The sequence below is a fragment of the Pogona vitticeps genome, chromosome ZW-PAR, assembly GCF_051106095.1.
Source record: "Pogona vitticeps strain Pit_001003342236 chromosome ZW-PAR, PviZW2.1, whole genome shotgun sequence".
In the NCBI taxonomy this organism is placed as follows: domain Eukaryota; kingdom Metazoa; phylum Chordata; class Lepidosauria; order Squamata; family Agamidae; genus Pogona; species Pogona vitticeps.
This window is the reverse complement of record NC_135800.1, coordinates 8,210,076-8,222,796: the sequence shown is the minus strand read 5'-3', so window position 1 is coordinate 8,222,796 and position 12,721 is coordinate 8,210,076. Positions and strand designations below refer to the sequence as shown.

Here is a 12,721-nt window from a genome sequence, read left to right as displayed (position 1 = left end):
AAAAGCTGCAGCAAAAAAGTCAAAAATAAGCCTTCTTGATAATTTACTATCTATCTGCAAAGCCCACACCAGCTTCGGATTATCTGTCTGGGCGCTTATTATGGACACAGGCAGATTAACGAGGCCATGAGTTAAAATATTTTAATATTGCAATCAAAAATAAGCAGATTTTGACTGCAAAAATTTCAATAAGGGGGGCAGAGTTGGGGCCAAGAAACCCGAACAGCTCTTCTAAAAGTGTTCTTCATTGCGCAAGTTGAAGGCAGCAGTATCCTGAAATGAGAAGGCAGCACACTGTTCAAGTGAAGGCCGTTACGAAATGTTTGTGAACATTCCGTGTGCTCAGGCTTTGCTTGTCAAACGGAGAAAATCTGAAGAAACAGAAGGACGGTGAATATTGGTTTTATTATGCAGCAATGCATTTTAAAAGAAAGCAAAAAAGCCGTGTTTGACCACTGCTATGCCCAGTATTGATAGGCTGAGAATCGGCCATCCAACTTTCTCACCAGGATTTGAGATCAAGTGAGAAATTAGATGCCATAACCACTATGCCACGCTGTCTGTCAATGGAGGTGAAGGGTAGACAACTCCCCCCCACCATTTTAACTAAGTCTTGGTATTAAAGCTGATAAAAGTCTCTGCTCAAGCAGAAGGAACTTCACTGAAAATAATGTTTCAGGTGCAAACAAAGCCCTCACATTAAATTGGAGGATTAAACTTTAGCCTACACGAAGAAAAAGGATAAATTTTTTGGGGGGTAGCAGGATTATGGCAGAATGGAATATGCTGGGAAAAAGTATGATTTTATCCCAAGTTCCACCTGTAGGGATAGTAAAACTGGCCTACCTTCTAAGATTGTTGTAAGCATTAAAACAAGACAATGTATTATTATGGGGAGGGCTGATCTCCCCCACCCCGCAAGTTGAAACGAGACTTAATCCTGCTTGAAACAGGCCCACCGGATTCAGGATTAATTTAAGCCCCCATGATGGTCAGGTCTGTTCAAAGCTGAGTCTGGGTACACAACGCTCTGAAATGCTTGGAGTTAATCAGCTTAATGCGGAGGCCAATCAAGGGCCTCTGTGAACTGGAAAAAAAGCAAGAAAAGTCAAAAACCTGAAGAGACCCAAGCTTTGTGCCAGTAAGACCACAGTGGCCTTATGAGGTCCCAGAGAGTAAATAAAAACAAAATGGCCTGGTAGTACATCAGTAGAAACCAAAGCAAGAAAACAATGTGAAAATGTCTCTTAAAAAAATCTCCAAAAGGGACAGACCAGTCAGTTTTTCTGAGACTCGGGCAAGGAATGAATGAATGAATAAATCAATGAATGCATGTGTCTGAGAACTGGAGAAATGAGAGTTAGACCCCAGCCCTGCTGAACACGCCCAAGTCAGAGGAATTCATGTCCCAAACCAAGTAATGGTCCGTTTCGACAGTCTTGTGAAGTCTCTTCTAATAAAAACGCTTTTAGAATACCCCGTCCGGCGGAATACGACCAGCCCGACCCCTTCATCCCATGTAAAATCTTCCTTTATAAATAAATTTTAAAAACGGCGAGGCTGCCCGAACTAAAAATAGCGCCAATGAAAAGAAATGTCGAGAGAGCAAAAACTGGGGGGGGGGGGGGGAAGAGAGAAGGAAGTTTTGATGATGGGAGGGAAGACGAGAATTAAGCAGCATGTTAAGCCAGGGAACAAAACACAAGACAGCAGACTTACTTAGCAAAGATCACACAACTTAAAAATGAGCGTATTAAAAATTCATGCCGCATTAATCAGCTATGCAACGCGACATGCCGCCATTTCCATAAATAATACAGGGTGGAAATGGGAAAACACGCCCTTCCATTCATTGAAGGCAGGCTGTCCTCCAAGGAAGGCGATTTGGGGCAGGGAGCGCGCAAGAGCATTGCAATGGGGGGGGGCAGAAGGGCTGGTCAAGGAAACCCCGGCTAATTCAGCAGAGAAAAGGTATCGCTGGCAGACGGATGAAGCATCTCTCTCTCTTTTGATGGGTGATCAGGTATAAAAAGGATCCGGTTGTATCTTTTCCGAGTTTCAAGTTCTGGAAGGCCCGCCCAGCTTGGGGGCTTTCTTTCCCAAGGAGGCTCACTTTGCAGATCAAATCCTGGCAACCTTTACAACGCCCTTGTCAGGCAGGCCAAAGTTGACAAGCGTGGAAAAACTTCTCTCTCTCTCTCTCTCTCTCTCTCTCTCTCTCTCTCTCTCTCTCTCTCTCTCGTTGCCTGCAAACAAAGGTTTGTGCAAACACACCGACCCGGCAGTGCCTTCGGGGGCCCGTCTCCGGCTCTCCAAAGCTGACGGATGGATTTTGTGGCTCAATTTCTTTTCCACCCAATGACCTTCCGAGATATTGAACTTGACGTGTACGGTTCATAAGAACCAGCTGCTTAATTGTGTTTTTGCAAAAACATTTGGGGAGAGAGGGGAGCAACAATCCTTACCACAGTCAGAAACATTTTACAGCAACCCTAATAGGGATTTCCAAATGGGTGGGAGATTTAAGGAATGGTTTTACCAGTGCCACGACCCCAGTGAGTTCCCATGGCTGAGCGGGGATTCAAACCCATTTCCCCACCCCCACCCCGAGTCCTAGACCATCACTCTATCCACTGATTCACAGGCAGAGATGCAAAATAAGAAACAAGAGTGCCGTGCAAATAGAAGAGAGGACAGGTGGAAGCAGAGACCCATAGATTATCCACCCTGGAACATTTTTGCGGGAAGATGAAACATCATCCCTAAATGGATAAATAAAATAAATTAAATATCAGCTGCCCCAGAAATATCCATCTTCGAGGCAGAGTAGATCCTGTATTAAATAAATACATTAGCTGTTAATGGCCTAATTGATTTATTTCATACACTGTTATCAGGAGTTGATTGTGAGCGCTCTAACAAGCTGCTTTCGAAACAGAAGAGTGGGGTAGAGATATTTTCAAAAACAAAAAGCATCGCTGTTTTCTAAGCCACCGTTTGAGCACCGTTGCACATCTCCGGACAACAGTTTCTATACAGAAGTTGGCGCTTATTTCTCTAAGCCCCACAGATTGCAACACCGTAGAGAACCAGCATGGGGGCAGATGACAGAGTGACACAGTAGGACTCAGAGGAGACCTGGGTTCGAATTCTTGCCCTTGAAAGTCACAGAGAGACGGCAAATATCCTTAAACATCCCACATATTTTGGAAACCCATAAACTGGATGCAATTGGGCAACCCAGAGCGACATAGCAGGGAGGGGGCTCTCTAAATCCCACGGCCAATGGTGAGAGATGATGGGAACTGTAGTCCACCAAGACCGGGAGGGTTGTACGTTTCCACCATGAAGAAAGCTGCATGGAAGGAAATTGAGCAGATCTGCACAAGACCAGATTCCAGAGCCTGCTCTGTGTCATTCCAGAAGCGCAAATACGCGGAAGGCAAACAGCTCAAGAGGACCACATCCATTATGCAAGCCCGTCCGGCCACTGCATTCCACGCCGGCCAAATTTCGCAAGCTGAACAGGACTTCTGGCACCCTTCTCGGACAGACGGCTCCGCCTGAAAATACATCGGCGGGATCTACCCAGAGGGCAACCGAGGAAAGACAAGCTCAGAGTGTCACAGGTAAAAACCCAGACTGGCCTTTCAACTCAAAGATGTCCAGAGAAGGAAAAGGTGAAGAACCAGCATCCCTCATTAAATGGAACTGCTGGGGAGTTCAGGGGTTCTTGGCATCTGCCCGCAGAGCCAGAAGTTGGGAGTTCGATTCCCCCCCCCACTGTGCCTCCTCGGCAGGGGCTGGACTGGATGACCCCGAGGGTCCCTTTCAGCTCTGCAGTTCGAAGAGTATTAATTTTTATTATTAATTTATTCATTTTTTAAACTCTCTGACGTTTGCAAGCTTCACAGAAAAAGACAGGTGAGGATTTGTCTGTGGAAGGATTCATCCACAAACCCAAGGACTAAGATTGGAGGGGGGGGGGAACTCCTGAGATCAGCATGAATCCAAACACACTGGATTCCAAAACTCTGCAAAATGTGTCTGCACTGCAGTTTAATACCACTGTAACTGACAAGGCTCTGTCTTTAAAAAAAAAAAACAAAAAAAACTGGGATCTGTCGTTTGGTGAGTGGCGCAAAATTCACCCTCGGAGGTCCAGTTTCATCTTACGGTAAATAATACATAAGAGAACACACCAAATCCAGGAGGAGATAAATTAGGGAGGAATTTCAAGAATTATGCTTAATCTCAGCCTCTCTGAGATTCACACCATCCTTTTCTCACCCTCTGAGGTAGGACCAGTGCTAAACATTTAAAAGCCAGTTGCCCTAACCATTCCAGAAGGCACCCTCTCCAGGAAAAGCCGCCCCGGAAGGCGTGCGGAGCAGCTCCACTGGCTGTAGACATTAATCATTATAATTAGCATTTCTGAACTTCAAAGAGCTTTGCCAGCTTTAGGGAGGAATCCTCTTAAATATGAGGGAGAAGCAAAGGGATACGGAAACCAATATGTTTTATAAAAGCTGGGAGAAGATAAGGTGGCAGACTTGAAACCAGAACAAGAATAAAATAAGCCACAGAAGGACAATGGGACGGCTAGACGTTATCCCTAGAATGAGACACAGCCCTGATACAAACAGGCTAAAGCGCTAGGGTTGTTGATGCTCTCGTGGGAGTGTTCAACTTTCTCTCAAGCACGTCAAGAAAGGAAAGGTGATTTTTTTTAGATCTTAAGTTTCCAAAACAAGAAGTAGATTTCCCTTTTTTTTTTCTAAACGGGGGGGGGGGGGGGGAGTGTTCTGATTTGAAAGCTCAGTGCAGCCCTGCCCATAACCCGGCCGGTGGGATGTGGAGAGCGTCGTGACCATCCGCAATAGAAATAATAATAATTTTGTGCGTTAAATCGAGTCCATTCTGACTCGCCGTGTCCCTCCCCAGGGTCTTCTAAGAGTAGAAACTACCCTGAAGTAGTTAAGCGGCTCCTCCTTCAGGGGGGCGCTCTGAGACCAGTGTGTGTCCAAGGCAGGGCATGTGACCCCCACCATCACCAACCACGCGCCGCACTCCGGTGGGGGGCTCTCAGCTCCTATCCTGGAAGAGGCACAATTCGAACTCCCAACTCCCGGCCTCCGCAGCCAGGTGCTCCAACCCACAGAGCTGCCCGGACTCCTAAAGCAGGTACAGCAGCAGCAGCGGCACACGAGCAGAACCACCCCACTGGAAAAGGTAGCAAGGAAGAGCGAGCGAGCAGTGGAAAGAAAAAGAGGCCGTTGTTAGGGAACGTACAGCCACCTCTCCTCCCCTGCTCTCTGGAGTCCATCGCAAGTTCACTGTGTGGCAAGCCGGCATCCACCAACCTCCTCAGCGGATCAGGTATAATCCATCTAGGCTCCTCTTGACACAAACCCAAGAGATCCAACCTCTCATATACAGAAGAGGGTAGTTTCTGGGGAACCAGGGAGCCAGGATTATGCCCTTTGAATGTACAAAAACGACAGGGAAAGAGAAAGCCGTTCCCGGAGGTAAAAGCCTCGCACCTCCAGTTGATTTCCAACCGTCAAGGAGTCTCTGCCATAAAAGGATGATGGGCCTTGTAGGCTGACATGCTGGAAGGGTTCCGGAGAAGCTGATCTGAGGACGTGAATGTTATTTTAATTGGTCCAGGTCACCAAATCCCAGAGGTTTCGCACAGAAAGGACTATTTCTTGCCCCATCCTTCCTTCAAAGGCAAAAAATAAAAAATAAACCCTCTCTAAATATTAATCAGTTTCCCACACCTGTTGGTGAAAATTATAAAACGCACTGTCTTAACCACTAATTAAAAAAGGCCAAACATTAAAAAAAACCTAAATCACTCCCCAAAAGTGGAGAATTAAAAAGATACATATCGTTGTTTAATCTGCTCACGCTCTAAAAAATCCAAGAATCAAGGAGCCGGAAGGGGCCTCTAAGGCCATCTAGTCTAACCCTCTGCTCAATGCAGGAATCAAAGTCAAAGTTTATCAGACAGACAGCTGTCTAAGAATTGATCTGCAACAATTAAAAGGACAACTTCTAGAACCACAGTTAACCATTTTAACGTATCTGGACGACACCTGGATTTGTAACAATTTCCAAGTTTTAGGTTCCAGCGATACAGAAGGTGGATATACCGCTAACCTGATTTGGGCTTTGCATCATTCTGTGTGAATGCAGTCTCTGGAAAGAAAAGCTTCATCATTCTCTCTGCGTTTCATCTCCCCATCCTGAGGCCCAACACAATCTGGCTCTCGTCCTATATATAACCTGCCATTTCCTAGGCTTCCGATCAAAAGTAGGATGTTCCTCCATCCATCTGTCCTTTTGTAAGCGGGCCAGATACTCCAAAAAGGTTTCCAAAGCAGGTGGAATGCATCTCCCCACCTACAAGAGGCATGATTTCAGCGTTACTGTAGTCTGCCGGCTGCTTTTCTATTTGCTGAAATAAAATTTCCTCCTCTCCTCCTTCCTGGGACACGGTTGATGCTCTTGTAAAGCCCCACTGCATTTCCATCAGAGACCAAGGTTGGAAAACTGTGTCTTAAAGAAGGAAAGCTACATGACCCAGAATTTTGCAGCCTTCCTTGCTTGACGATTCTGGGGATTGTAGACCCCCCAAAAATGGACATCTTTCCATACTGCTTGTGGAAACGAAAACTGAATATGTCCAAATAGCCATCTCAGTTTGGAAAAGTTTCTTGTTGTTGCTGTTGATGCATCTCCGCTTCCAGGATTCACCCAGTCAGTTCAAAAAGCAGCTTCCAAGCTCTGACAGGAAGCCAAAACGGCTCCATCCATAAACAAATGGGAGGCTTGTTAAAAAGACACAGGTGTGACCTGGGGGAATACATGCTCCTGCACAATTGTGTGAATCACCTCATGATAGTTTCTCAGCACTAGTGTGTTATGCTGGTCAGAGCAGGATCATCGTCCCTCACCTGATAACCTCAACTGTTCTGGAGTACAAGCCTTGAGCAGAGGGATGGACTAGATGGCCTTATGAGATCCCTTCCGGCCCCATGATTCTAAGGGCACGACTCTTGAATACCCGTCCTTCTGGTTGGGGGCTGATGGGCACCGAACCAGAACAAGAGAAGGGAAACTTTGAGCCTTTGAGCCAACTCCCATCATCCTCTACCATCCATCATGCGGGGAGGAGCTTCTGGGAAAACAGAGAATATACAGTGGGGTCTTGACTTGAGAACTTAATCCGTATTGGAAGGCGGTTCTCAAGTCAAAAAGTCTGTAAGTCAAGTCTCCATTGACCTACAGTGCATTGAAAACCGATTAATCCTGTAACAGGCCGTTTTTGTTCCATTTTGGGTTTTTTCTGCTCTGTAAGTCAAATCTCAGTCTGCAAGTCAAACCTAAATTTTGCAGCCAGAGGAGTCTGTAACTCAAAAAGTCTGTAAGTCAAGCCGTCTGTAAGTCAAGGGTCCACTGTATTTGGAATATGCAGAAAATGCCAGCAAATAAGACCAAAGTCAAAAATCCTGGCCAAAGGGGAGGGGAGGGGGTGCGAGAAGCATCACCTTCAAAACAGCCTAAACATTCACCCATATAAAAACCAGAATTGAATTCTCAAACCACTTCATTAAGTGCTTTCGTCTTCGGTTTATCTATGCTCTGGGTTTCAAACGCCTCCTGCTATCCCCATCACCTTCCTCCTTCAGACAAGCCAATAATTTGAATCATACTACAATCCTATAAAGCCTCAAAATCATTCAGCACATTTGTGTCTTTTGTGAAAACAGTCCCGGGGGGGGGGGGGGTAAAGTGGATGAAAAGAAGCCACTCATTGAATCCAAAATTTCTACCAGTGACAGATATTTATAAATAAATGACCATGAAGATTAATAATAGAGGACCGAAGTGGATCCAGATCCTATGAGAACTTGAAGCAAAAAGGGCAACACCCAGCCGCCACCCCCCAAAAAAAACAGAATGCAGAAAACTGCTGATGCAAATGTGAACACCAGCAATTATTTGTTTTGATGCTCAAATGCCTTCCCATCCATGTTGATGGCGGCGCGGCTAGGAGACTCAGGCGGAAGAGCCGACTGAGTGACCTTTGGTGGATCCCAACCAGGTCTGCCTCGGAGGGCTGTTGGTCTCAAGTGGGGGGGGGGGCAGGAGCCGCTCTGAGCTTGCTGGAGGAAAAGAGGAGCCCGAGATGGAGCAAACAATTAAAAACCATCCCGCCCCAGCCCTTGAGGCTCCAGGAGAGTAAAAGGAGATCCTTCCAGCCCAGAAAAATGGGAAAACTGCAGATCCCTTTCCCTTGGCTGACCCTTCTTGGACACTGGCCTACCTCACAGGGGTGGTGCTGAGGATAAGGCATAGAGCAGGAGAGCTCCTCGAGGCCATTGGAAGAAATGTGGCATCTATTAAGTAAATCAGATATAAATGAAACCTACCTTCACAGATCCTGCCTTAACCTTGAGGCTCGGGGCAAGCTGGAAGGGGTGGGTGGCTAGTCCTTAGTGGGCTGGATCTGGACTCCAGAGGCCCAGATTCAAATCCTCCCCTTGAAATGGGTGACCTTGAGCAGATTCCCTCTCTCTCTCTCTCCCTTCCCTCCTCTGCCTGGCTGACCTCACAGGGCTGTTGTGAGGATGCTGGACAGCCGAGGAGGGGGAGAGTGATGGATGGAGGATGCCTCTCCCACTCCTTGGGAAAGCGGCCTCCCAAGGTCTCCAAGGCGTGGCCAGATCCCAAGGACCAGCGAGCCGCCTTTGGGGCAACCTGGCCTACCTCGCAGGGCCCTGGCGAGGGTGGCACAAAGGGGGGGGGAGGAAGGAAGGAGCTGAGGATGAAAGGAAGCAAGGATGGAGACGAGGAAGGAAGGAAGGAAGGAAGGAAGGAAGGCTGGGCAGGGCGTCAAAGCTCAGCCCCAGCGCTCACCTGTCCCGCTGTGGGCGACCAGCTCCGGGTCCCGATCCTCTTCCTCTTCCTCCAATTCCTCCTCTTCCTCTCCCTGCGGGGCAGGTGAGGCGGAGGAGGGCCCGACGGTGGGGGTGGCCGAGGTCCCCTCAGGCGGGGTGGCGGCGGTGGCCGAGGGGGCTTCGGGTCCGTGGGGGCTCCGGCCTTCGGGAGGGGGGGCCCCCGTGGGCCCGGCGGGCGCCTCCTCCTCCTCCTCCTCGCCCCCGACGCCCCTTCTCTGGGCCAAGGCCCCCTCCTCGTTCTTCTCCTGGTCGCCCGGCGCGGGGGGGGGCGGGGGGGGGCCACGGAGGCGGCGGCGGCGGCTTCTCCCTCCTCCTGCGGGCGCTGGGAGGGCTGCGGGGGCAGCAGAGTCGGGGCGTCCGGGGGCGAGGAGGAGGGCGAAGGGGTCCCGGGTCCCGCCGCCTCGCCCCCCAGGCAGCCCCCCAGCCCCACCACCACCACCACCACCACCAGGAGCAGCGGCCCCAGCAGCCCCGCGGGCGCCCGGCCGGTCCTCCTGCTCATGGCGCGGCCAGGCTACGCGACGCCCCCGCCTGCTCCCGATCCCCGGACGACGCCTCCGCCGCCGCCGCCGCCTCCTCCCGCCCGGCCCCCATCGAGCCGCCGCCGCCGCCGCCGCTCCTCAGGCAGCCCCTTCGTCAGGCAGCCCGGCCGGCGAGGCAGGCAAGGCAGGCAGGCGAGCGCGCGCGGGGGTGGGTGAGGGGGGACGCGGCTGAGGGAAGGTGGGGGGGGCGCGCCTTCCTCCTCTTCCTCCTCTTCCTCTAAGGCCGGGCGGGGGGCGCAGAGCCGGCGGCGTCTCCTCGGGGCTCGCCCGGCCCCCGGCCCCACAGCGGCGGCAGCAGCAGCAGCATCTTCTCCCCCATCTGGGGGGGGCTCCTCCTCCTCCTCCTCCCGGCGCCCACCTGCCCTCTTCTTCCTCCTCCTCCTCCTCAGGCGCCCCTCCCCTCGCTTCTCCGCCTCCTCGCCCCCTCCTCCTTCCTCGAGCGCGCGCCCACCCAGCGAGAGAAACGGCCGGCCGGCGAGCGGGGCGGGCGAGGCGAGGCGAGGCGCGCCTGAGGCAAAAAAGGCGAAGGGACCGGTGAGGGGAGGGGTGAGGGACGGACGGAGGGACGGACGGGGGGCGCGGCCAATGGGGAGGCCGGGCGGGCCACGTGACGGGGGGCCCCCCGCCGGCCAATGGGCGAGCTCCTGGCGGGGAGGGGGGCGGGAGAGGACCGAGACGCCCCCGCCCCTCCCTCCCTCCCTCTCGCGCCCGCCCGCTTTGTGCGCTTCGAGGCGCGTGCCCGGTCTTGGCGGAGGCGCGCCTCCCCCTCCCCCTCCCCCTCCCCCTCCCCCTCCTGCGCGCGGCCGGGTGGCGGGGCGAACAAAGGACCCCGCGGAGTGGGGGGGTGGGGAGCGCGTCTCTTTCCTTTCCCCCCCTCCCTCCACACACACGCACACGCACAGGTGTGGAACAATTACAATGAAAAAAATAAAACGGCAATGAATGTCACCTGAGGGGGGGCATGAAGGAGGCGGGGGGGCGGCAGAGGGCTCCCCCTGAGCCTTGGGCAGGTGTCGCCTCGGCCAGAGCGGTGCGGGCCCTCTGCACACGCCCAGAGGACACGGAGCAGCCCCAGGGCGACAAGCAGCAGCCTGGGGGGAGGGGGGGGCTCCTTAGAAATTGGCAATCTTTTCTGGGACTGTATTTTGCTCTGAAAGGGGTGGTCGGTGCTGCCCACCTCCATGCAAGGCCCCCCCCCCGCCAGCAAAGGGATCCCCTGAACCTCTCAGTCCCGCCCTGGCAGACAATGATGATGATGATGATGATGCAAGGGTTGGCTGCAGGGTTGCATTTGCCTGACACCCGAAATCTTCTGCCCTGCCCTCCTGGTGTAACAGAAAGGCCTCGAGGGGAGGTAAAGGAAGGACTTTTCCACCCATGGCAAAGATGCACATGGCCGGCAAAAATGGGTTTTTTTGGAAAGGAAGAAAGACACCCCCTTAGCCCCCACCCCATGGGGCGTTCCCCCTTTTGTCGTGGGGGGGGGCGACCTGTTCGAAGAGGGGCCCTGGAACATTCAGAGCTTTTAAGATATCCAAAAAAACAACCATCCTTTTTCTTGGGTTCAGTCTTAGTCCATTAAGAGGCTTCTGTCAATCTCGTGTGTTGCACTTGAGAATCATTCCTATGCTTTTCAGCAGAAATAGGGAGCCAGAAGAGGCTGGAGCTGCTGAAGGTGGAGACTTCCGCGGGCCAGGCCGGCTCCCCTGCTCTCCCTTCTTTTATCATTAAAGCCGGGACGCCCTTCAAAGAGAGGCGGCCGATCAATTAGAGGGCAGTGGTTTGTGAAAGAGGAGGCCTGGGCACCCAAGGAAACCTCTCTGGCTATCGTGGCCAAACCCCAAGCACCACTTCCCCCCCCCCAGTACATTCAACATAAATGCATTTAATCAGACACCAAATTGCCAGCCAATTCCATAAGTCCGCTCTACTTGGGACTGCTAGAGCGAGTTAGCTGGCTAACTCTCCCAACACTCAATGTGGGCTAGCTGCTTGGGCAAAGGGGTCTTCAGAGGGCTGTGCCAGAGATGGGCGAGCACTGGATGAAAAAGACAAAAGGCTTTAAAACCAGGCCGCCGGCCCGTGGCTGGTTGACGCCCTTTCTCTGCTCACTTCGGCGCGGCATGCAGGCTGGAACCCGGGGCGGCAGTAATTAGTGGGAGCAATTAATGGAACGTTCCAGGCCTGCAGTGTGTCATTATCTGTTCCCTGCTCTGCAGATGCGTGGGGTGAGGTTTGGAAAGATACTGGCGTTTCGGAGCCTACACAGGAAATCTCGCGACTTGCCCTGGTTTGGGATGGAAAGGAAAAAGGAGAGGGACATGGAAGCAGGTCAGTGTCACATATTCTGGATAAAAAGCTAGGCATAGTCTTTGAACTTTGTGCATCTGAAGGACTGACCCAAGCCTTTTTTTTCCCTCTATGCTGTACAGGGTGAATTTTGAGTTGTAGGCAGGACTGATCGACTCTCCCCGAATATATAGGCAACTGGATCGATTCCGATCCACAAATGAAGAGCACATCTTTTGTAAAGATAATGGCTCTTAATTGCCCATTCAAAACTAAACCACGCTCAAACATGAAAACAGGGGAAACTGGGAGCAATAGACTGTTCTGGGGAACCCCTCTTTTCTCCCAACTGCTGTGAGGGTTGCAGCTAAGCTCAGGAAAGAAAAGAAAAACAGAGAGGGGGGGGGGGTAAATCCAGCAATGTTGCAGTCCCTGCTAGGCAGAAAGTCCGGAGGTTTTGATCCTGTGGATTCAGGCTCCAGAATAGCACTGCCACATGCACACACTCAAGAAAAGTCAAAAACGCAGGCAGCTGGATTGATTCGTATCCATAAATCAGTCCCGGAAATTTTATTGTCCTCAGGAGCGGGTCTTGTGTAAAGCTAACAGGCCTTCGTTACCTGTTTAAGATCAAAGCCACAGCAGCATGCTTGGTGTTTCAACAATGATACCTCACCACTGTGTCTGGATGCTAAGAAAGCCCATATTTTTGAGGAGCTAAGCTCAGAGGGAGCAGGAAGAGATGAATGGCAGGTGATGTCATCCCCTGTGCTAATTAGCAAGTCCATAATTGCAAACAAAGCAAATAATACTTTCAATAAATTTTGGGCTGTTTATTATGCAACTTAAGGTTTCTGAACAGAGCGGAAGCCCTGCTTTAAGACGCTTTCACAACAGAAAAGTTTGGCAAGAACATCTGCC

The 12,721-nt window shown here is 51.4% G+C and overlaps 1 protein-coding gene across 1 annotated transcript in view; it reads right to left on the bottom strand.

The window, feature by feature from the left end:
* MEGF9 (multiple EGF like domains 9) overlaps window positions 1-11,636 on the bottom strand; it is a 33,446-nt gene extending 21,810 nt beyond the window's left edge. The window contains exons 1-3 of the mRNA XM_078382854.1: window positions 11,624-11,636; window positions 9,870-10,019; window positions 8,929-9,585 (exon numbers count right to left, since the gene is read on the bottom strand). Of these exons, the coding sequence (XP_078238980.1) occupies window positions 8,929-9,585; window positions 9,870-10,019; window positions 11,624-11,636 (820 nt within the window). The remainder of the gene's footprint in view (window positions 1-8,928; window positions 9,586-9,869; window positions 10,020-11,623) is intronic.
* Between the last annotated feature and the right edge of the window lie 1,085 nt (window positions 11,637-12,721).